Here is a 26,162-nt window from a genome sequence, read left to right as displayed (position 1 = left end):
GTTCATATTTCTTTTATTGTTTTGAAAACTTAAGTATTTAGGAAAAAATCAGGAGCTGGTGACCCATATGCAGATTGTGGCACAACCTACAGTGCTACTGATCCCAAACTGTATCAGATATTCCGTTACCTTGGTGACATCAGCTGTGCAGATAGGGGGGGGGGGGCTGCTGTGTGGATGACAATCTCATGATAAACATTACACCAAACAAAAAACATTATAACTATATGTATGGTGCTTCGTTCCTAAATAAACTAAATAAAGCTTGTTCATATTTCTTTTATTGTTTTGAAAACTTAAGTATTTAGGAAAAAATCAGGAGCTGGTGACCCATAGGCAGATTGTGGCACACTGAGCTACAGCCTGGCAGAACCTACAGCGCTACTGATCCCAAACTGTATCGGATATTCCGTTACCTTGGTGACATCAGCTGTGCAGAGGGGGGGGGGACTGCTGTGTGGAATTTAATCTCATGATAAATATTGCCCTGGCTTTCATCTCCCCGAGACGAACCATAGTCGTTCTACGACTAAAGGAGGCCAAAAAAAAACATTGGCTTGTGATTTGTATTTTAAATTCTTATAAAAATCTATTCAATGCTTAAAGTAAATGTTCTAAAATTGTTTTGATGTCATCATAACACTAATACAACTATAACAAATTCAATTTTAAATACTTTGTTACATATTTCCTTAGATTTTAGTGTTAACGTGGTTTAAATCTTTTTTTGTTTATTTATTTATTTTTTAGATATATTGGATAAAGATTGGATAAAAAATATTTCATTCTAATTATTTTTTTTTGCCATTTAATATTTAATAAAAAAAATAAAAAAAAAGTGTCACACATTTTTTAAAATTCCAATGTTAACGCCATGTCAAGAGAACAAATAAATTTGAATTTGTTCGTCTTTAGTTAGTTACATTCATTTTTTTTTTATTTGAGAAATATATTCTTATTGAAATACTATAATAATCCAGTACCCAAATGCCTAGCGAAACACGCTTTATCAGAACTAATTCACGTGTTGGCAAGTAAAAGGTTAAAGCACATTTTGTTTTTTTAAATTATCATTTACATGTCAATATATTAGAATATGTAGATAAAATAAACTATAATCAGAAGGCGCATAACCTAGTTTGAGGGGGGGGGGGCAAATGAGTGTTTCTTACATTAAAAATTAAATATTACTAAAAATTCAGGGGCCCCCCAAAGAGGTCAAGCCCCCCGGTTGCCAAAACGATGGAAAATTCTTAGCTACGCCCCTACACTCAGACACCACGCCTAAAGGCAGTATGGGAAACTTCTGTCACATGTGTGTGTGTGTATATATATAATGCTACGCTTGATAGCACACAATAACAGCTGACCAGAAGAAAGTAAATTGTCCTAATATTATTATTCCGATCACGTTTCGTGTGTGTGGGAAAACCTTTCCAGATAATCTTGATTTGCATAAACGTGGAGTTAGGTCAAGGTAGAAGCTTGTAGAGTCTACGATCACTGACCTAAATGATCTATAAGCATCTGTGTACGCCAATAAAAGGTAATATTTAAGGAGCGTAGAGCTAATGAACGGTGTCCCTAGTCTTGTTCTTGTTGGTTGGTCACGGGCACCAGTTATTAGCCATTTTCCCATATGGAGGTCGTGGACTATTTAGTGTACTTATATTTAACTAATTACCATTTGATTGACTGCATTTTCACAGCGTATTGCTTCAATTTGATTATTTTTTTGTCAGTCTAATCATTGTACGCGCTACACACACTCAACAATTTTCAAAGGACACTCATCTTATCTTATAAGATGCATACCTTACTTCATAAGAGGAAAATGGTAACGTCATGCGCATGTCACTAGATCAATCGAGTCCTGCATGGTCGTGCGGTTTGCGCGCTGGACTGTCGTTCAGATTTATCGATGGTCAAGGGTTCAGACCCTGCCCGCTCCCATCCCCCGTCGTCCTGCGGGAGGTTTGGACTAGGAAGTAAACAATCTTCAACTCTGAAGAAACATCCGAAACATGTAAAACATTTTACAAACAAACAATCAGTTACTCTGCCAAGTCGTTGGTTTTCTTAGCTGATTCAGGCAACCCAATTCCATGCTCTAATAGCACTAGGGAAGAAGGAGAATTTGTACAAATTTGGCAAAACAAATGGGACTGATTTATATGACATTTCTCAGACACGTTCATTTTCTTCTTAGGGGCTCACTAACACACGGTTTTGACAGATTCGCAACCTAAACGCCGCAATTTGCGTAAAATAAAAACGCGACCTTTCTATTAAGCCTTCGTTTCTCCTTCCATTGTGTCGACAAAAGAGTTTGAGTTTAGGCACATCGGCACAATTTAGGCCATGTCGTGCCCGTAATCCTTTAAGGATCACTCTCCCTTTATATAACAAGGGCTAGACTAAGCTACTATTTAAGAAGTCAATCCTATCAAGAATCAGAGAAGACTATAGTCACACAAGCCGATCTACGGGATTCTAATTTTTTGTTTTCTTTCCACTTCAGGACAGAAGAATAAAAAATACAACACTAAACCATAACTTACAAATAGAAAAACAAAACCTAATGAAATACCCAGAAAGACACAAAGACAGAGGCACATTTCTTATTCCATACTCTGGAACAAATCATACAAGTGCTCCTTCTTCCTTAGTGCCATTAGAGAATAGAATGGGTTGCCTGAATCAGCCAGGACAACCAACGACTTAGCAGACTTTAAGTCATTGATTAACATGCATGTCTATAGATTGACACATGACATGTATGGAACGTAATTATCTCCCTTTTTTTTAAAGTAACGTCTGCAATCTATAAGATAAGATTAAACTAAAATTGTGATTGAATCTTGATCCCTGTTGTTCCCTCAAACTTCATCCTTCATCATAATTCGAACGTTAAAAAAAAGTTTATCTAAGACAAAGAATCGCCAATTACTGCAAGTTTTCTCAAGTGGGCAGGGTTTATCTCCCATTCTTATATATTTAACTAAATAATAATTTACCAATAATTAAATAACTAATTGGTTGAATTCTAATTGATTCATGTTTTGACTAGTACAATGATTAATTGTGCAAATTGGATACCTGACGGAGCGCTTTACATGCAAATGAGTAGGCCTATGTCTTGTCCCCTACCTACTATATTTTTTAGAACCACTGATGTGTTAGACATATGAGCCACGGGGGTCCCTGATTGATATGACTTCGTGCCTTTCATGGCATTGTGTCGCAGACGCTTGAGAGTTGTAAGTCCAAGGACGAGTGCTTCCATTTTAAGGACATTTTACAAAATGGCAGACAGCATGTGCTGCAGACGGATTCATGGAAGATAAGTGGCAGTGACTCAATGCTGTGAAATGAGAAATTGACCAGGAGAAATAAAGAGTTGTAGAACTTGGAGGATAAGAGTTTTGAAAAAAAAAATTAAACAATGGAGTTTTGTTTTTCTTAGTTTAAGCTGCTGAAAGAAGAAAAAGTAACTTAAAAATATTGATTGAGATATTTTACATTCGAAGCTGAAGATTTTTACAAAACTTATATCAACTCACTCTGTCTGTCTTCCTGGTAAAATGTTTGTGTTCGTGATTTATCTAGCACACAATTTCGAATCAAGCTGAAATCTTGCAGAATTATTTGTTTTACCCAGACAACTTGACCAACTAGTTTGACTATTGGTAATAAATTATATTGTTTGGTATCTCGAACAAGGCACGACATGTCCTAAATTGTGCCGATGTGCCATAAACTCAAAACTCATCTCGAACAAGGGAAATAAATGATACTTGACAGATGTGGTTGTATAGGTTGAGTTAATCCCCTTGAAGACTGAAGCCCTGAGTGAAACATTTATTTTAATGCATTTAAAAATAAGACGATCATGTAAACATTCACCAGGATGCCCCTGTGATTTCTGTTTCTTTATTGCCTGATATTTCTTCTTATATTAATAATGGTTCAAACAGAATCGTCTTGCCGGAGATATATATAAACAGCTTGACAACAAACGGAATAGACATATGTGCCCCCCCACCTTTCACACATGGTCCAGACAAGTGATAAGGTTATTACGCATTCAAAAAGCAAGAAGCTAAACCAAAACAATTACTAAAAATATTTCTATTCACTACATTACAACAAGACAGATTCCCAACATTGTAGATCTTATTAAATATAAGCTTTGTGTTTTAAAATAAGTATTTTAAAAATGTTTTTTATTTTAAGCTGCTGAAAGAATACAATATTTAAAGTAACTAAACCAAAAAGTAAACATTCATTGGAGTATTAAATATGTTTAACATTTGATGTCAATATGTGCAAAATGTATAAATGTTCACATATATCGGACTTCACTGTGTGTCTAAGTGTCCTAGAACTGTTGGACTTTACTAGTAAATAAAGACACTGACCTTCAAAACTCCGAACATTTCGTTTGAGATGAAAGCCCATGTGGGCTGTATGTCTAGGGCTGGAAAAGGGGCAAGCAAAGGAAACCGAGAACTATGGACAATTCTGAACAAAGTTCTTACATGTGTTGTTGTGATACCATAAAATTAGCTTTTTTTTTTATGCAATGTATCTTTTGGAAAGTGAATTAAAAAAAAGGGACTTCACTTTTGTGTGACTTTTTTTTTTAACTAACAAGAATAGTTAGTAACCTCAATATCGGCCAATTATGCACTCATTTACTTTAACCTTTTTTGATGTTTCTTACTATGAGAAAAAGTGAAGCTCAAATAGAACATTTTCTAGCCACTTTCTACGAAACACTTCTTCACCTTTGACCTTTCACCTATCTCTTCGTCTGTTGCTTCGTTTGCGCATCCAAAAGCTCTGTCAACCGTCTTTCTCCATTCCTCTCTGCCTTTGGATAAGCTTGTTTATTCTTTCATGTTGTCCTCTCATAGCATTCTTGTCTGCCTCTACTTTATATTTACTGGTGCTGTCCCCTGAAGGAAGGCCTTTGCGAGAAATGAGGACCTTGTGATATGGGCAAAGAGTTTAGATTGCGATTATGACAGTAGTTAGCAGGTCATTGTGGGGGTCAAAATTTTCTTTAGTTGTTTTTTTTTTTTTTTTGTTTTTGTAAAGTCAAATTTCAGTCTGCTTGCAGACTTCACAAGATGTGTCTATATGGCTGCCTGGTCGTGCGGTTTGCGCGCTGGACTGTCGTTCGGATTTATCGACGGTCGAGGGTTCAAACCCTGCCCGCTCCCATCCCCCGTCGTCCTGCGGGAGGTTTGGACTAGGAAGTAAACTATCTTCAACTCTGAAGGAACATCCGAAACATGTAAAACATTTTACAAAACATATAAAGACAAGAAGAAGAATGTCTAATTTGACGCTCACAAAAAAAGCTCTTCAAAACTGGAAGTCATTTTTCGCCCTCAGGCTTTGAGTGAGTAGAAGTTCGAGAGTACCTTTAGTCCCCCCACCCATCACGCCCCACCCTCTGAGTCCTCAATGGGAATAATATCTAACACGTTATTAAAGTCTTTTAAAAATTAGAAAAAAAAATTGAAAAATCGAGAGGCTCATTTTTGTTTACAAAGCTTATAGCAAGGAAAATCGGTGACTTGGCGGAATTTAAGTCACTGGTCAATTATTATTATAGCTTTTATATAGCGCTACTTTCATACTTACAGCATGCTCAGAGCGCTTTGGTCCAATCTCATTTGTGGACCAGTGGAGGGGGGGGAGGGGGTATCTAGGAGTTGGTTTTCCGTGCTGCCTTTAGGCGCTCAGTAAACACAACTCTGCCCGAGTCGGGTGTCGAACCTCGAGCCCCCTTCTAGGTAGCCAAGCCAAGCCAAGTTCAAGCGCACTTAGCCTCTCGCCTGAATGCATGACGCATAGGACTCTTTTTTTACAGTAACGTCTGTATTATATAAGATAAGATAAGATAAGATAAGTCTTGTCTGTGTTCATTCTCCCATTTCCCATTCTCCAATAAAGTTAAAATTCTGCACAATTATTATTAGTCACTGACAATACACGAATCAAATAAAACTTTAACACTATACTAATTAATGTATTTGTTTTATATAGCAGAAAGGAAGCTAAACCCTTCCATTTTCAGATATACTGCAGTAATTAGCGGTTCTTTCCCTTAGATAAACTTTGTTTTAAAAAAGTAATCTTTTTTTTTTTTTTTAGACTATTTTAAATTTAAAGCAAATACAAAATAAAACAATTGTGGGTGTATGGGTTTGTGAGAGAAAAAATAATTTTTAAAAAATATACAAAAAGATTTGAACAAAAATCAATTCCACTTTTATGACGCTGATGGTGCTCTACTATTGTAGCTATTCACTACAGTGTGCTTTGCACTATCAAGTTCTTCTATCCACATTAACAGTCAAGATAATGATTTCTGACGAGTTGCTTTTTTTCTTTCACAATCATTCAAACTCACATCTATGGTTTATAAATCTCAATGGCGAAAAACAAAAGCTACTATGTGACCGTTTTCTTGAGTTCTTGGAGATATTTTGTAAGACTAACATTCACAACTACAGAAAATAAAATAAATAAAATGAAAAAAAAAAACAACAGAAATATATATATATATATATATATATATATACATATATATATATATATATATATAAGGCTAGTCTTCGAGTCCGGAGATTAGTGAGGAATGCAGTATTTCCCGTGGCTGCGCAGTCCCATCTGTGACCTACATATTTTGCCACATTAAGGGCAAGCATAACCATTGTCCACAGGTGGTCGATTTAGATTTTCTTTTCGAGAGAGAGAGAGAGAGAGAGAGATGTGATCTCATATGAACCACTGATATGGCCGAGAAACAAATGTGGACCACTTGTCCATATTAGAATATTCAAGTGGTCCATATTAGAAAAATGATAGGCATAGCAAAAAGCTGTCAATAAAAAGTGAATAACACGATTACTGTGTAAAAAGTTCGTTCACAAAGTCATTAGTGGTCCTAAAGCATGAACAAGTTTTTTTTGTAAGTCTTCTGGTGTATGTCTGCTTCTTTATACAAGACATGAACGAGGAAAAAATTGAAGAAAAAAATGTGCGAAAACAGAAAATCACATAGCTCTTAATTAATATACTTTCGCTTTCTATGTACTGATGTACGCAAACCAAGTAAGGGCAGTCACTGCTGCATATTTAATATTTGTTGTTATTTTGGCAATATAGAGTAGCTTCCCCCTAAAATCGTGGTGGTCCGTAATTGATCATGGTCCATATTGCAAGCCCCTCCCTTATATATTCACATTCTACCCTCAGAAGCCATGAAAGATACAAAAATAAAAAAAAAATTAAGTCGGTATTCTAAGAGTCGTGACTTCCTGGTGAAATACACTGGTCAACTGAGAAACAAGGAGGAAATCACGCCTGGTCAAGTTATGTCCAAGTTATGTCCAAGATGTAGCAGATTCGTAAAGTTGGAGTTGGGGGGGGGGGCAGTGATTAAAAGCATTTCGACGCGGTGATATAATCTGCTCTTCGGCAAGAGTTTATCTCCCTATATAAGGCAATGTTATTTTTTTATTAGTAGGGCTCTGACGGCTCTGATGTAATTGTTTTATGATAGGCATACTATAATAACTTTTGACTTGCATGTCTGTGTTTTGGATAGAGCTTGGACTCGTCTAAGCCTAAGCGTTCCTATTTTTTGTACAAGCAATGCTTGTAATAATATTTAATTTCGAAGAATAATTAATGACCACACAAAAACAAAATCTAAAACTGTATGACCATATCACAAGGTTCTCATGGCTCACAAAGATTTTTCTTCAAGGAACAGCACCAGAAAAAAGAAGAAGAGGCAAACAGAGAAAGCGATGGGTTCACAACATTGTCTTTGAAAAAATATACTAGTCAAATGTAAAGACAGAGTCATCTTATCTTATCTTATATCTTATCTTATATAATACAGACCTTACTTCAAAAAAGAAGATGATTTAGTCATGCATATTAACCAATGACTTAAATTCTGCCAAGTCACTGGTTTTCCTGGCTAGCTCAGGCAACCCATTCCATGCTCTAATAGCACTAGGGAAGAAAGAGTATTTGTACTAATTTGTCATAGCATATGGGACGAGGAGTGTACCTTTATCTTTGTGTCTTTCAGAGTATTTTATTAAATTTTGTTTTTGTATTTGATGATTGTGGTTCAGTGTTTTATGTATAATTGCTACTTTACTTTTGAGTCTTCTGTCTAAATTTAGTGATTTTACTAAAGGTTCTACTCCAGTCAAATGTGAATATTCGTTTGTTATGAATCTCAATGCTCTATTTTGTGTATGTTCCAATTTCTTAATGTTTTCTTGAGTTGAGGGGTGCCAAACGGAGGATGCATATTCTATTATTGGCCTAACCAAGGTTAAATAACTGTAGTGGAGTGGATACCTTTTCAGGAAACACCGGCCACCCCGATATCCACGTGGCCCTTCCCCCTAGATGGCACCTTGTGTCCGCGCATAAAAAGGCAGAACAACGTGGGCACTGTCCACTCTACCGGCATCTCTTGTCACTGTAGTGTCTGTACGTTACTGGACCTACTTTGTCTCCACTCCCTGTTTGTGCCTGGTTTAACACTATGTGTTTAGGTATGGCTGCAGGTAATTACATTTTACTTTCTTATATTTATATTTTATTTACGTAGTCTTCATAGAATATCGCTACCCCCGGATTTCGCCCATATTGTTGGACTATCGTTATTTTTAGAAAACCAGCATGTAAATGATTCCATTTGTTGAATTTTGTACCTTTATATACGAATTAGATCCTATATAGCATGTTAAATGTCCATCATGTTAATCTAATTCTACAACCAGTGTGTAGATACTGTTTTTTTTATGAACCAGTTGTTCTATTTCATTGTTATTGTCTTTTATTTTTATAATTTTCGGGTGTTCCATATCTCCCATGTGTTTGTATAAGAGATGGTTGGTTTACACTATATGATTTTCTTTTTGTTTTTGTTAAGATTTAGTATTTAGACTTTGATGTTGTGTGTACTACTTGGTCTAACCATTTAGGCCTATTAATTATTTTTAGTTAATGCTCATTTGTAATTATGTTTTATGTTTGCCTTTGGCAGGTCTTTAATGTATAATAAACTGATTGAAACCGGCCTACGAGTTGCCTTCGTCATGTCATGTATTTAGTTTGTTCTGTGCGAAACCCACCACAGAAACTTGGTAGCACGAGTGGGGTCAGGAAGTGAGACAAGACTGTTCGATCAGAAGACGTCTCTGAATCTGCTTCATGACATTAAAATTATGAAAGTGAGAAGCCCACAAGTAACATTTAATTTATTTTTTTTGTAACTATTATTGTTTTCTTCTATTTTTTTTCATAGTAGTTATATTTAGTTTAGTATATTTTAGATAATTTGCTTATATTTTCATAATTTTGATTTTATTTAACTTGAAAAATGTTTCTGTTGAGATAGATCCATCCAACCACAACCAACCACAAGCAATTATACAAAAGTATCCATCTAGCCAACCATCAACAACCAGCTAAACATCACCACCCATCCAACCAACTAACCACAACAAACCAGCCAACCATCCAACAAAACAATTATCCATCTAGCCAACCAACATACCGACCTACCAGGAAACAATCATCATCCATCCAACCAACCACAGCCAAAATACCTACCAACCATTCAACCTACCACAACCAAAATATCAACCTATCATTGGCCTAAGTCAACCATTACCAACCATCAATCTATTCAGCCGATCAACAACCAACCAACCACAAGCACCCAACCATCAATCCAACCAACCAACCGCAACTAACTTATCAACCAACTACCCATCCATACAGCTAAACAACAACAACCAATCATCCATCCAACCAGATTTTAGCCATATTTTCTATAGTTAACTATATAATTATGCTTAGCAAACATCAGTGGCGTCACTGGGGGGGGGGGGGGGGTGCGGGACACCCAAGTAGGAAAAATGCACTTTTCCAAAATGTAACTTATAAAAATAAAAATTGCTACCTCGAATGTCTCTCACATTTTAGTATCAACATGTCCGAGCCCTTTTAAATTTAATTTTATTTGACTTGTAATCTCCCTATTATGAGAAAAATAATGCATTGTAAACGTTATGAGAAAGAGTTTTTGAAGTTTGGAAATGTAGAAAAACGCTTGGCGCGCGGGGCTTCGCCCGGACAATTCTGAGTGAGCTTTCCAAAATCTTATCTGACCAGTTGAGTTGCGAACGTAGGATTTTTTATTGTAGAATTTTGAGAAACTCATAGACTTGAGCCCTCCACTCGCCATACGACGCATATAGCTGCAAGCAGCTCTCTCCACAGAAATCAGTCTAAGGCGACTTTCACGGCTACTTCCCAGCTGATGCCCACAGAAATCAGTCCAAGGCGACTTTCACGGCTACTTACCAGCTGGTGCCCACAGAAATCAGTCCAAGGCGACTTTCACGGCTACTTACCAGCTGGTGCCCACAGAAATCAGTCTAAGGCGACTTTCACGGCTACTTACCAGCTGGTGCCCACAAAAATCAGTCCAAGGCGACTTTCACGGCTACTTACCAGCTGGTGCCCACAGAAATCAGTCTAAGGCGACTTTCACGGCTACTTACCAGCTGGTGCCCACAAAAATCAGTCTAAGGCGACTTTCACGGCTACTTACCAGCTGATGCCCACAGAAATCAGTCTAAGGCGACTTTCACGGCTACTTACCAGCTGGTGCCCACAAAAATCAGTCCAAGGCGACTTTCACGGCTACTTACCAGCTGGTGCCCACAGAAATCAGTCCAAGGCGACTTTCACGGCTACTTCCCAGCTGATGCCCACAGAAATCAGTCCAAGGCGACTTTCACGGCTACTTACCAGCTGATGCCCACAAAAATCAGTCTAAGGCGACTTTCACGGCTACTTACCAGCTGATGCCCACAAAAATCAGTCTAAGGCGACTTTCACGGCTACTTACCAACTGATGCCCACAAAAATCAGTCTAAGGCGACTTTCACGGCTACTTACCAACTGATGCCCACAGAAATCAGTCTAAGGCGACTTTCACGGCTACTTACCAGCTGATGCCCACAGAAATCAGTCTAAGGCGACTTTCACGGCTACTTACCAGCTGGTGCCCACAGAAATCAGTCTAAGGTGACTTTCACGGCTACTTACCAACTGATGCCCACAGAAATCAGTCTAAGGTGACTTTCACGGCTACTTACCAACTGGTGCCCACAGAAATCAGTCCAAGGCGACTTTCACGGCTACTTACCAACTGGTGCCCACAGAAATCAGTCTAAGGTGACTTTCACGGCTACTTACCAGCTGGTGCCCACAAAAATCAGTCTAAGGCGACTTTCACGGCTACTTACCAGCTGGTGCCCACAAAAATCAGTCTAAGGCGACTTTCACGGCTACTTACCAACTGATGCCCACATAAATCAGTCTAAGGCGACTTTCACGGCTACTTACCAGCTGGTGCCCACAGAAATCAGTCTAAGGCGACTTTCACGGCTACTTACCAGCTGATGCCCACAGAAATCAGTCCAAGGCGACTTTCACGGCTACTTACCAGCTGATGCCCACAGAAATCAGTCTAAGGCGACTTTCACGGCTACTTACCAGCTGATGCCCACAGAAATCAGTCCAAGGCGACTTTCACGGCTACTTACCAACTGATGCCCACAGAAATCAGTCTAAGGCGACTTTCACGGCTACTTACCAGCTGATGCCCACAGAAATCAGTCTAAGGCGACTTTCACGGCTACTTACCAGCTGGTGCCCACAAAAATCAGTCTAAGGCGACTTTCACGGCTACTTACCAACTGGTGCCCACAGAAATCAGTCTAAGGCGACTTTCACGGCTACTTACCAGCTGGTGCCCACAAAAATCAGTCTAAGGCGACTTTCACGGCTACTTACCAGCTGGTGCCCACAAAAATCAGTCTAAGGTGACTTTCACGGCTACTTACCAGCTGGTGCCCACAAAAATCAGTCTAAGGCGACTTTCACGGCTACTTACCAACTGATGCCCACAGAAATCAGTCTAAGGTGACTTTCACGGCTACTTCCCAGCTGATGCCCACAGAAATCAGTCCAAGGCGACTTTCACGGCTACTTACCAGCTGGTGCCCACAGAAATCAGTCTAAGGCGACTTTCACGGCTACTTACCAGCTGGTGCCCACAGAAATCAGTCTAAGGCGACTTTCACGGCTACTTACCAGCTGGTGCCCACAGAAATCAGTCTAAGGCGACTTTCACGGCTACTTACCAGCTGGTGCCCACATAAATCAGTCTAAGGCGACTTTCACGGCTACTTACCAGCTGGTGCCCACTAAATTCAGGACTTCTAAAAAGTGTTACGCCAAGTTAGATGTGGACGGTCATTTTTTTTTTTTTTTGTTGCGTTCTGCTTTTTAGCTTTCATTGTTAAGGATGACTTTGGTGAACGTGTTTCGTCTTGTCTAATGATGTTTTCCACAAATCGACGTTCAGACGCTACTTCCCTTAGATGGCGAAGATTTCTCTGTTGGTAACATTATCTCGGTATGTTATTCATAGGATCCTTCTCGGCCACCACAGCTCAGCCTTCTTGTCAACCTTCGCATCTCGTAACGAAGGTAGCCGTTGGGATAATTATTGTATTAAATAGATGGATTTTAATCTCCAGGCTAATTGATTCGTTTCTTCAGATAGGCCGTATTTTTTTTAAGACGGCTTCTGCTTTCCATTCCGACATGCAACAACATGATATGCATCATCATCACTTGAGGCAACACTGCCTAAATAGATTTGAGCTTTTCTATTTGTTCAGGATCTGTATGACCAATGTTGAAGGGGCACTGGGTAACCTGCACCCAACATGTATAACTTTGAGGGCCTCTTTATCACTAGCGGATCCAGAACTTTGGAGTGGGGGGGGGGCGATTTTTTTCCAAACCCTAACCCTAACGCCCAGTAAACCCTAACCCTATGCATAAACGTGCGTACAGCGCGCGCGCGCACACACACACACACATACATATATATATATATATATATATATATATATATATATATATATATATATATATATATATATATATTTATCATTTCTCAACCTTCGGCGAAAAACAAAACAACTGGGGCAGCGCTGTAAGGTTCTCTTGTGTGGTTCGGGGCTAAGCCCCGACGACAAAAGCGTTTTCTTGCTTTTTTTCACTGTAGAAACTTATTCTCCTGATATCTGAAGCTCATTATTCATCAATGGAGTTCGGGGCGAAGCCCCGACGACAAAAGCGTTTTCTTGCATTCTTCATTGCAGAAACGCATTCTCCTGACATCTACAGCTCATTATTCATCAATGGAATTCGGGGCGAAGCCCCGACGCCAAAAGCATTTTCTTGCATTCTTCACTGCAGAAACGCATTCTCCTGACCTAAAGCTCATTATTCATACTATTAAAAAGGACCTTTCGAATAATGTTGTACTTGAAAAATATTCTAATATAAATTTATAGACCCATAATACATTGCAAATAAAACTGATTTGTTCCTTGAAAAGATAGGATACCCCACATATTTAGATTTTTGCTTTAAGGATCGCCGCCGAAAAAAAAAAATTATTCGATAAATAGTATTTAAGAATATCGGGGTTTAAATTGTGAGCTATAGTCCCAAATTTATTTAACTAGAAAAATATCAGATTGAATAAAGGTTGGGAAAAGGCGACTATGAAATTATTATTTGAGTTTAGAACTCATCTCAATCATGACTTTTATACTGAAAAATTTCGTTTGAATTCTAACTTTTTCAATGCAAAGTCTTACTTAAAATAATTATGATAAATTCATGTGAAATTACATAAACTCTGTCTGGAAATGGGAGGGGCGGTAGAGTGAAAACGATTACTCCTCGCGCCTTTAATAATTTCTGCTAAAGATTGCATTTGGCATTAAAGAATAGGGGTGGGACGACTCGATATAAGAATTTAATTTATAGTATATATAAATTATATTAGTGACAGATTTTTCTTAAAATTTTGTAATTTCTTCACTATAATACACAAAAAAAAAGTATTGACTTGTCCGATGGGGGAAATGCGATTGCATGAATCGCCCCTCCCACCTGGCACAACCCTTTTTCATTTAAATTTAGGCCTACTAATGATACAATTTGAGATTAGAGTGTGGTACGACATAATATACAATGGGTCACATATCAATACGTAATTTATATTACATAGATATTCAACTAATTTTGTTAACAAACTATGATTCTCCACAAAAATAGGACCGCCCCCCCAGCACTCAAAGGGCTAGAGTGGGGAGGGCAGTTAATGCAATCGCCCCCCCCCCCTCACCCCACCGAATCGGCCAAGATACCAGAAAGGGAGCGACATAATATACAATTTATATATTAATTCTACTAATTTTGTTCACAAACTATGATTTTGATTTCTCCATAAAAACGGACCGCCCCCCCCCCACTCAAAGGGTTTAGGTGGGAAAGGCAGTAGAGGTATTCGCCCCCCCCCCCCGCCAATCGGCCAACAGAGAACGACATAATATAAAGATCGGTTAAAACATCAATAACAAGTTTTAAAGATATAGATATTTAATTGATTTTGTTAGCAAGCTGTGATTTCTACAAACAAATGGGACCGCCCCCCCCCCCCACGCGAAAGTGTTGGGGGGGGGGGGGGGAGATTGATACCATCGCCCCCTCCCGATCCCAAAAAATCGGCCAACATACTAGAGGGGGGGCGAAATAATCTAAAAATAGGTTGAAATATAAATAATTAGTCTATATTTTTAACATAAGTAATAAATTCGTATACAAATTGTGTAAAACCTTTACTAAATTTCGTCCGCCTGGATCCGCCAGTGCTCTTTATCCGTCATCTGGTGTATGCATTTAATTGTATTTCGAAGTAATGCTATGACGTCTGCAAAATTCAACTCGTTTTGGTTTATGCCATGGGAACCCGAATGCAGCCTGTTTAACGTGTTTCTATGATATCGTCGATGGCTACAAGAAAGAGAAATGGGGATAAGATAAGCCCTAGTCTCATATCCGTCTCGATGTTAAAGAATTCCACCATCTATTGTGATACAACAGATTGATTTACTTTTTACAACCAAATTTATTAAAACACATCTTTTATATGAATTAAACTATTGAATTTCAATAATAGCTGTTAGAAACAGACAAAATACAAACAGAAAAAGTTGGCAATTAATGTAAGGGAGATAATCTAGTGTTGAACAAAAATGGCGTATCTCCAATGACAATATGTTGGCTTTTTAATGATTTGATCTAAACTTAGGTTGTGTAAAGTTTCAATGAAAAGCTCATTTATGTTCTTAAGGTTATAGTGTTTATCTATGGTTAGTGTTTTTCAATTTATATCAGGTAGAATCTAGGTTGAAATCATTCATAATCCAGAAAACTGCATTTTTATTAGTTAAAGTCTTTAACTAGTTTAACATTAACTATGATTAACACTTATTTACTAGTCACTTACTAGTGACTTAGATTTAGATCTACAACTTACAGTAAAAGACTAAAAGTTCAACCAAAATCTGACAAGATGATGAACAATAATTAATGATAATTTACAAAGATTAGCCTAGCCCTAAGCCTATATTCCTATATTGGCTATATTGCCTATATGATGATTTGCGGCTCACTAGCCATGAATTACATATAATTATTTATATAATGATTATATTATTATAATGTATAAATCTAGTTCTTGCATGATGTATTTGTATTCTAAACTAAAATTTGGTTGTCTCTTTAAATACTGGCAATACTGCCTATCTATTATTAATATAGATATTCTAAGTTCCCATTAATTCATTAATGATTAGTAGTTGTAGTTGTAGGATTCAGGAATAGAAGGATACACTTGAATAGAATAGGTACTTTGATAAAAAATTCAACTTTAATGAATCTAAATGAAACTAGTATAGTTAGATAGATCTTTTTGAATGGAGTTCATTGATACCTCATTTATGCTTCTAGGTTAATTAGAACATAAGTTATGACCATTTTAGTGTCGGAAAATTAGCCTATTAAAATACCCAAAAAATTGTGACCGAAAGGAGGAGCTTATACATTTAAATTGCTATAACCTTTTAACGCTTAAAGATAATGTAATAAAATTTTGAAGATTAGTTACTACTTAGTACTGTGTACTCCCTCACAGCACCCAATGTCAAATATTAATTGCAAACACTGTTATATATATTTATATAACCTAATCTAGGGATGTGAAATAAAAAAATATCTTTGAAAAAACAATTGTTCATTAGTACATCATTAAAATACTTTCAAAGAACTTTTCAATGGTGTATAAATTATGAATGTAAGTGTAAGTTAAACAGTTAGAAAAATATGTTGTTTTTTTTTGTGGCGTTTTGACCTAACATTGGTTGACATGAAATTTCATAATGAAGATGAGAGCGCCTAGCTGGCTCAGCCCACGAGACTCCCCCCTCCCCCCCCCCCCTCCGGCTCAAAATGTTAAAAATTTGGAATTGAGTTGCGTAGACAAAAGATGTGTACTTATTAAATAAGAAATTTAATAGTAGACCTAGTATTCGTAGTAAATTTCTAGCGCACAAATCTGATTTCATTTATATTTATGAACTTCACTTGTTTAGAATGTAAATATTGATGAAATAAACTATTATCGGGTCTAGAGCTACAAAAAATGTTAAGGGGTGTGGACAAAATAGCGGCTTTGTGATGGAAGAAAATAACCAAATATTTTAAAAGTGGGATCAAAATCGTCTGAAACAATATTTTTCAAATGCTCAAAAAAATTTTTAAAAAAATAGAAGAAATAAATTAAACTCTTTAAAAGCTTTTTAGACCTATACATAATTGCTATATCTACTAGCCTAGGCAAGATTTAAGTCTTAAAATAGTTTAGTTTTCAAAAAAAGTAAAAAATAAAAAATCCCATAGGGAGCAGTGCAAATTTATGTTTCTTAACAATTGAAGAAATAAAGGTTTCGTGATAAAACTTGGCAGAAATATGGCCAGATATATTTTCTATTAGTACAAAAAAATCAACTTCCAAAATGTTACCTAAAATGAGTATCAGTAAAAAGAAAAATACATATACTTTCAAGTAAAAAAAAAAGTAAGAAAATACACATTTTTTTTTAAAGTCCACATGAAAAAAGTGTTCCTCAATATAAAATGTATCCATATTCACCTCTTTTAGCAACGATTTCAATGGGTTTAAAATCATTTATTCTAATGGATTTCAATTAAGGGCTTATGTACAGAAAGTAAGAAAAACGGATCTGAAAATTTGACGCCATTTTTTTAACTTCCGGTCTTACAGATTTTCACATATCTACCTCTTCTACGAATTGTAGATTACATGAGCATCCTAATTTTCATATTGATCAGTGAGTTTGTTTGAACAGTGTTAAAAGAAACAATAAGTTTATACATTTATTACCTGTAGTGGCTTTTTAATTTTTTTTTGTGGTTCATTTGTTACAGATAATGTGTATAGACATTAAAAATAAACCAAGAAGCTAGCTCTAAGTGATAGCAAACATGGAATACAATTTTACTTTTGAACTAAAAAATGTAATTAAAAAAGAAATGGAGGAAGACATTTTGTCAGCCCCAACATCTGAAGAAGAATCTCCTAAGTTGTCTTGGATGTCACACTGCGAGCCAAACCTTTCTCTTGATCAGAGAAATGGGATGAAAGAAGAAAGGAATGACACAATGTTTACACCAGAAGTTCCAGGAGAAGAAACAGACAAGTTGAATTCATTGTCAGACTTGAAACAGGACATCAGTTATGAAATGAGAGAAACACCAAATCTTAAACATTTCCAGGTAAAGCAGAAGTTATTTAATATTAAACATTTAATAAATTACTTATATCCATGTCTGAATCACCTTAAGTTAATATACTGGTTTTGAAAATGATGAAAATGTTTGAAAACTGTAAAATTAAGAAAAAAAATTGCTTGACTTTGTACTGTTTAAATCTTTCTCTCCTAATTGACGATACCATAGTTTATTTGACCTCATAAAATTTAATTAATGTTTAATTTTGTAAACTTTATTTTCTTTTACATAAAAGAGCATGTCTTCCTCTTTAATTCTATACACAATAATACACTTTATGACAAACGACAAAATTATAGAAGCTTAATCACAACAGGGTAGTGAAATAGTAATGAGCGAAATGAAGAATTCTGTCGAAACTTAGAAAAATAATGACAGAGAGAAAGAGTTAAGCTTGAATAAATAGAATAAAAATATAAAAATACACTTGGTCTCCTCATTGTTAGGGTCACTAGTTCCATCTGGATAAAAAAAAAGAATAATTTGTGTAACTGTTTTGAGAAATCTAAAGAAATTTAAAGATGGATGACATAATGAAGGCTCCCCAAATCCTGAAATTCAAAATCCCAGTCTTCACCAAGATTCAAACCCAGAACCTTAGGTTCAAGAGCTGAGCTCAGCCAACATGCGCCCACCATTCTTTAAACATTGGGGAAAAAATCTCTGCTGCCCTCATCTGGCGTAGTGAAGACTATAATGCAGCAGCAGGTGTCCTTTAAAATACACAGCACAGAACACACCCAAGCAGAGACAATAAGCAATGAAATAGTCTCTTGGTAGACGATGAAGAATTAAGATTTTACATGAAGACCATATGCATTTTTTTTTATAGTTACAACTTATTGGTCACTTAATTGAGTATGAGGGTTCCGAAATGTGTGTTGGGGTTTCATTTACAGACAGTTCTATAAAATGAGAGAAAAGAATATTATCTTTAGAAACTTCTAGAAATTACTGGATGTGAACATTAGAATGTTGTGACTAGAGGCTGAGTGAAAAGAAACTGCTATACTACCTAACTGAGAAACCTAAATCCTGATACAGACTAGGATTTCAGAATTCAATATTTGGTTTCAACCTCTTACAGAAACATGGAAACTTTCTACTTGATTATTTACCTATCAAGTAAAAGCATTCTGGTCATAACAAAAGCGCTATGCACAAACAAATATTATTTCTTTTGAAGTTCCATCTTTTTATTAAATTTTTTTTTTCAGATGCAGTTTGAAAAACTTGAGCAAGAAAAAACTTTTTTCAAAGAAGATAAAAAACATAATAAAGACAATAAATGTCCAACATGCCTGAAAGTATTTCCAACATCTTCAAAATTAAAGAGACATTGGCGAGTCCATACAGGTGAAAAACCATTTCAATGTCAAATATGTTTGAAAGCTTTTTCTGAGTTATCAAGTGTAAGAAAACATCAAAAGGTCCATACAGGTGAAAAGCCATTTAAATGTCAAATATGTCTGAAATTATTTTCAACACCTTCAAAATTAAAGACACATCGTCGAGTTCATACAGGTGAAAAACCATTTCAATGTCAAATATGTCTAAAATTATTTTCAACATCTTCAAAATTAAAGATACATGGTCGAGTTCATACAGGTGAAAAACCATTTCAATGTCAAATATGTTTGAAAGCTTTTTCTGTGTTCTCAAATGTAAGAAAACATCAAAAGGTTCATACAGGTGAAAAACCATTTCAATGTCAAATATGTCTGAAATTATTTTCAACATCTCCAGAATTAAAGATACATCATCGAGTTCATACAGGTGAAAAACCATTTCAATGTCAAATATGTTTGAAAGCTTTTTCTCGGTCATCAAGTTTAAAACAACATCAAATGACTCATACATGCAAAAAACCATTTCAATGTCAAATATGTTTGAAAGCTTTTTCTCAGTCATCAACTTTAAAGCGACATCAAAAGATCCATGCATGCAAAAAACCATTTCAATGTCAAATATGTTTGAAAGCTTTTTCTCGGTCATCAAGTTTAAAACAACATCAAATGACTCATACATGCAAAAAACCATTTCAATGTCAAATATGTTTGAAAGCTTTTTCTCAGTCATCAAGTTTAAAACAACATCAAACTGTCCATACATGTGAAAAACCATTTCAATGTCAAATATGTTTGAAAGCTTTTTCTCAGTCATCAAATTTAAAACAACATCAAATGGTCCATACCTGCCAAAAACCATTTATTTGTCAAATATGTTTGAAAGCTTTTTCTCAGTCTTCAAATTTAAAAAGACATCAGGTGGTCCATACAGGTATAGAACAATATAAATGTCAAATATGTCAGGAATTATTTTCTCAGTCTTCAAGTTTTAAACAACACCTTCAGATTCATAACGGTGAAAAACTATTTCAATGTCGAAAATGTCAGAGAACATTTTCTTACAGATCAGATGTTCATAGCCAAAACTCAAAAGAGAAACTTAAATGTCTGACATGTAATGCCATTTTGTTTAGCAAGTTAACATTATCAATACACCTGGAGAGTCAAGTTAATGGAAAACAATTCAAATGTATTCTTTGCAATAACAATTTCTTATCCCTGCGAGATATAAGAAATCATTTAATGATACACATTAAAGAATGCCTTTGAAATGTGTACTTAGTAATACAAGTTTTTGTAATGTTGAACTACTAGAAAAACATGTTTGTTGGCTGAAATGTGAATGCTCAAAATAAATGTTCTATAATTGTTTTGATGTCATCATAACTTTAATGGGGATATAACTAATTCAATTTTAAATACTTTGTTACATATTTCCTTTGATTTTAGTGTTAATGTGGTTTAAATCTTTTTGTTTATTTATTTTTAGATATATTGGATATTTTAAAAAGACATTTCATTCTTCTTTTTTTTTTTTGCCATCTAATATTTAATTTTAAAAAATAGGTCACACATTTTTTTTTAAAATTCCAATTTCATATTTCAAATGTAATGCCATGCCAAGAGATCACATACATTTGAATTTGATTGTCTTAAGTTAGTTACATTCATTTTGCAAAATAGCGGCGTATGCTACGTCGAGGGTCGACTAGTAAAAAAAATACTTTATTTCCAGACAAGGTTGACTCAGGCAACCCATTCCATGCTATAATAACAATGGGGAAATAGAAGCGTTTGTAGAAATTTGTCCTAGCATATGGAACGAGGACTGTGCTTTTATCTTTTTGTCTTTCCGAGTATTTTATATAGATCTAGATTCTAGATCGAGGTTTGATCTGCATCTGCTGACATGCGATATTTGTATATATTTTATTGCTGTAATAGTAGGCAAGAAGACAGTGTAAATGCTCGTCTTATTCTTGTATATCGTCCCAATATAATAAAGTAGAGTTAAGGCCTATAGAATATCCGCCATCTCTGTTAATTAGCGCGTTCTTTCAGGATCTCAGCAATATGGGTTATTGGGCTAGACGTCAAGGGCCAGACAATATAGGCCTAATACCTTTTTTTTTTTTTTTTTTTCAAGTTACGGACCAGACAATGCAATAATATTCTTACAAACATTCAATGATAAAACATTTATAAAACTGTTTTCTTCATCTCAATACGAGTTTCAGTGCACATTCATAAGTTATAAATACACATTTTAAATTCTAGGATTGCAATTAGGTTTACAAGGTTACAACGAATTACAGTTTGGCTTAAATATTTTTATATAATTTATATATTATATTATTATAATATTATTATTTAATGATACATAATGTAACAAGAAAAAAAAACAACATAAAAATGTCCTTTTAGCGGCTCCCGTAAGGGGAAAAGCCTCTATTAGTTTAGTATAGTTTAATTATTGATATCAAATTCTTCCGTAGTTTCATGTGAAAACAAATTTATGTTAAATAACTTTTTTTTTCAAAAATATCGACCATAGGTTGTTCAGGATTTTAAAATAAGAAAGTAATTTGCTAGAAACAATTATTGAAAATACTTTTTTTGACTTATTTTACATTTAATTTTCTTGCCGAAACATAAGATTTTTTTTTCTTATCAGTTAAGAATGTTCCGGGTTTGGTTTTAAAATAGAAATCGACCTACATCACTTTTATTTTCTTAGAAATCGTCGCCAAAATTATTCCGAATTTCATATGAAAAATCTTCTAACACCAAATAACTGTTTGAAATCCCTCTTCTAATAAATAAAACCAATAATCTTCTTATTTACGAAAATCCGTTGTTCCGGATTTTTATGAAAATTATTCTAACTTTATTTATGTAAAATCGCATTTCTGTCTTACATTACATTTAATTCTCTAGCTAAAACGTTACAAAATCTAATTATCGTTTGTTATGAAGTTAACAGCAATGCCTGGTCGCGCGGTTAGCATGCTGGACTGATTACTTCGACGGTCCCGGGTTCATCTGGGAGAAGGTAAACTTCCTGCCCCCCTACATAGGTTTCCGAAGCAAGTCAAGTTACAGCGTTTTGATTGTCTAAGAGCTGAGCCGAAGTCTCTTCGAGATCTAGGTTTGAAAAAAAAACAAACCTGTTAGAACAACCGTTCTGTCTGGAAGAGATCCAAGTCAATGCCTGGCCTATGTAAAGCATTGCTATTTCCGATATATCTGGCATTCCAGGCGCATGGACTAGAATGCATGGCCGAAGACCGAGTACAGCGGGAACCTTCGCCATTTCCCTATGTTGTACCAAGCTAACTGTGGAGGACTCGCCATTAGTATAACGGTCCCTTGAGGAACGGCGCATGGATTATCGACAGGGCCGTAGGAGCTCTCTTTCAACTCCGCTCCGTGCAATGGGACCACTCTCGTGTTCCCTTGGACACTCCCACGGGAGTTTTGTTTTGCTATTCATTTAGCCTAACCACTTCCTCTAATGGTCGTTTCCACCCACGCCGAGGCAGAACAGCGTACCCGGGCAAGTTCAAGCGTACTTAGCCTCTCGACCAGGCTTCCGTATATACATTAGGCCACGCTTGATTGCACACAATAACAGCTGACCAGAAGGAATTCAATTGTCCTAATATTATTCAGATCACATTTCGTGTGGTGTGCGTAGGAAAATAAGACATATTATTCCAGCTAATAGTGATTTGCATAAACACGTGAAATTAGGTCAAGATAGAAGCTTGTAGAGTCTATGATCACTGACATTAAGGATCTATAAGCATCTGTGTATGTCAGTGTCCGGTAATATTTCAGGAGCGTAGAGCTAATCCTAATCAATGTTCTTGTTGGTTTGTCATTAGATAGTTCACAGTCGCCAGTTATTAGCCATTTTCCCATGTGGAGTCGTGGACTATTTAGTGTAGCTATTCTTAACTAATTACTATTTGATTGACTGTATTTTTACAGTGTATTATTTCCACTAGATCAGGGGTGGGCAAATTGCGGCCCGCCGAAGTGTTTTATCCGGCCCGTGGACACCTATAGAAATTAGATGTGCTCACAGATTATACATATAAAAATGAAAATATATTTTTAAAAATAGTTTTAAATATCTACGTAAATTAATGAAACTTCTGTTACTTATCCCTTATGAAGAAGAGGTTAAAGAAACATTGCGATGCGGTGGAGGCCAATACAAGGAAAGCGCAAACAGTGACGCTATCTTATTACTTGGCGCCACACCTTCATGGGGGACCTGAGAAAAGTGGACACCGCCTGGTAGGAGGCTCCAGACATTGCCAGTGACAGATCTATGTGGAGAAAGCTTGCCGCCCAATGCGCCGAACGGCGCGGAAGTACCTAAGTCTAAGTAGGCATATATATATATATATATATATATATCCATATGACTTCGTGCCTTTGAGTTGAGTTTTTGAGTTTGGCACATTTTAGGCCATGTCGTGCCCGTAATCCTATTGTGCTGCAGACGCTTCTGAGTTGAAAGGTCAAGGACGAGTGTTTCCATTTTAAGGACGTTTTACAAAATGGCAGACAGCATGTGCTGCAGACGGATTAATGGAAGATAAGGGGAAGTGACTCAATGCTGTGAAATGAGAAATTGACCAGGAGAAATAAAGAGTTGGAGGATAACAGTTTTGAAAAAAAAAAATTAAACAATGGAGTTTTGTTTTTCTTAGTTTAAGCTGATGAAAGAAGAAAACGTGACTAAAAAAATTCATTGAGATATTTGAAATATTTCACACTAAAGCTGAAGATTTTTACATAGCTTAGATCAACTCTGTCTGGTAAAAAGTTTAAACACTTGATCTCTGTAACACTCAATTTCGAATAAAGCTGAAATCTTGCAGAATAATCTATACATCTACACAACTCGACCAATTAGTTTATTGACTATAGTCATAAATTATATTGTTTGGTATCTCGAAGAAGGGAAAGAAATTATAGCATATTAAACAGATGTGGTGGTATAAGTTGAACTAGTCCCCTTGAGGACTCGAGAACTGAGTGAGCATTTTTTAATGCATTCAACAAAAAGATTTCAACATTTACCAAGATATCGCCTTGTGATGATTTCTGTTCCTTTAATGCCTGATATTTATTCTTATATTAACAATGGTTCAAACAGAATCATCTTGCCGGAGATGTATATATAAACAACTTGATAACAAACTGAAGAAACAACTATGTCCCCCACATTTTACAACTGGTCCAGACAAGTGATAGGGTCCTGGCGCATTGAGAAAGCTAATCAAAAACATTGTGGGTGGATGTTTCCCCAAAATTGCCTTATATGCTTATACTTAAAAGCTTTGTGTTTTAAAAAAAAGTATTTTTTAAAAATGATTTTTGTTGTTTTTATTTACGCTACTGAAACTGTACAATATTCAAAGTAACTAAACCAAAAAATAAACATTCATTGAGATATTTAAAATTTTCCCAATTACAGTGTTATAGGGTACAAAAGGATAGAGAACTTCATTTCTGTTAACTTTTATTAACTAAAAAAGCTAGAGAGATTAGTTATAGACTTATCTTTGGGATGACCCCTATGGTTAGAAGACGGGCAAATGACCGTGAATGTATATTATGCCACCTTGAAAATGCTGATAACGAAAAACACATGTATTTGGAATGTCCATTATTCCTTCAAGTTAGAAGTACTGTAATGGACCTATTGGAAGCAAACTGTGGCAATTATGTAAATGTTAACTTGTCTATTATTTTAAACAAGCTGCCAAAACTAAAAAATAAAATGATACATAACTTTAACTTGATTATTGTTTCCGAATACAGGAATCTTGTTTGGGCTACCTGGCTCAAATGTCTACATAATAATAAGGTGTTTGATCCTAATCACTTGGAATTAACGTTTAGAAAAATAATGGACTTTAGGGTAGAGAATTATCTAGTTTGATTTTCATATACCTGTATAATGCTCATGTAGTTTTTCAGAAATAGGGTGTTGGGGGTCAGGGATATCTGATATTGTGTTGATTGTTCTGGAGTAGAGTATACTTGTATCATTTTTCTGTCTTTAGGGGGTTCATTGGTTAGGTAGTATGTCTTTGATATTAAATAATATTTCTATTACTGTTATTATATTTTTAGGTTAATCACTTTTCAATTGTTTATGATTTAATACTTGTGAATTATGGTAACTTACAAATAAAAACATATTAAAAAAAAAAAAAAAAAAAAAAGCCCACAAAAGAGGCAAGATGGCCCATAAAAGAGGCATATAAAGCCCAAAAAAGAGGCAAAGAAAAGAGGCATAAAGCCCAAGGATTCCTATGATGATAAAGCTAAAACTGAATAGCGCAAATTCTGAGGTTTCCTTTTAAAAAAAAAAAAAAAAAAAAGAATAGTGTGTTAATTTCATTATCGGCCAGTCAATTAGTGACTTTTCTTACTTTGAAAGTAAGAGAAGCTCAAATAGAAGCTCTCCTAGCCACGTTCTACGAAACATATCTTCATTATCACCTTCACCTTTCAACTATCCCTTAGTCTGTTGCTTCATTGGCGTATCCACTAAAACTGTCAACCGTCTTATTTCATTCCTCTCAGTCTTTTACGTTGGTCAAGCCCGTTCATTTTTTTTTTATTGTCTTTTCATCGCATTTTAGGTCTGCCTCTTTTTCTTTTCTTATCTTATATAATACAGACGTTACTTCAAAATAGAAGATGATTACGTCCTACGCTTACTGGTACTGTTCCCTGAAGGAAGGTCCTTTCGAAACGTGAGGACCTTGTGATGTGGTCATACATTTAAGATTGCGTTTTTTTTTTGACAGGTCATCGTGGGGTCTAAATTTTCTTAAATTCTTTTTTTTTTTTTTTTTTTTTCAAAGTCAAATTTCCATTCTTAAGATGAGCCTATATAAAAACAAAATGGAGAATGTC

General features: G+C 35.7%; 1 protein-coding gene across 1 annotated transcript; it reads left to right on the top strand.

Annotated features, from left to right (window-relative positions):
- Window positions 1-15,245: 15,245 nt before the first annotated feature.
- On the top strand, window positions 15,246-20,633 carry LOC129922370 (zinc finger protein 883-like). The gene is made up of 3 exons (XM_056008249.1): window positions 15,246-15,365; window positions 17,503-17,850; window positions 19,083-20,633. The coding sequence occupies exons 2-3, from the start codon at window positions 17,560-17,562 to the stop codon at window positions 20,481-20,483; spliced, it is 1,692 nt and encodes a 563-aa protein (XP_055864224.1). The 5' UTR covers window positions 15,246-15,365; window positions 17,503-17,559; the 3' UTR covers window positions 20,484-20,633.
- The last annotated feature ends 5,529 nt before the right edge of the window (window positions 20,634-26,162 follow it).

The sequence above is a fragment of the Biomphalaria glabrata genome, chromosome 13 (assembly GCF_947242115.1).
Source record: "Biomphalaria glabrata chromosome 13, xgBioGlab47.1, whole genome shotgun sequence".
NCBI classification, from domain to species: Eukaryota; Metazoa; Mollusca; class Gastropoda; family Planorbidae; genus Biomphalaria; species Biomphalaria glabrata.
This window is presented reverse-complemented; position numbering and strand designations above follow the sequence as displayed.

Excerpts from the sequence above, each read along its gene's own strand:
- LOC129922370 (XM_056008249.1), top strand. The coding sequence starts at position 17,560 with ATGGAATACAATTTTACTTTTGAACTAAAAAATGTAATTAAAAAAGAA. Across the intron at positions 17,851-19,082 it reads CAAATCTTAAACATTTCCAG|ATGCAGTTTGAAAAACTTGA; the intron begins GTAAAGCAGAAG and ends TTTTTTTTTCAG.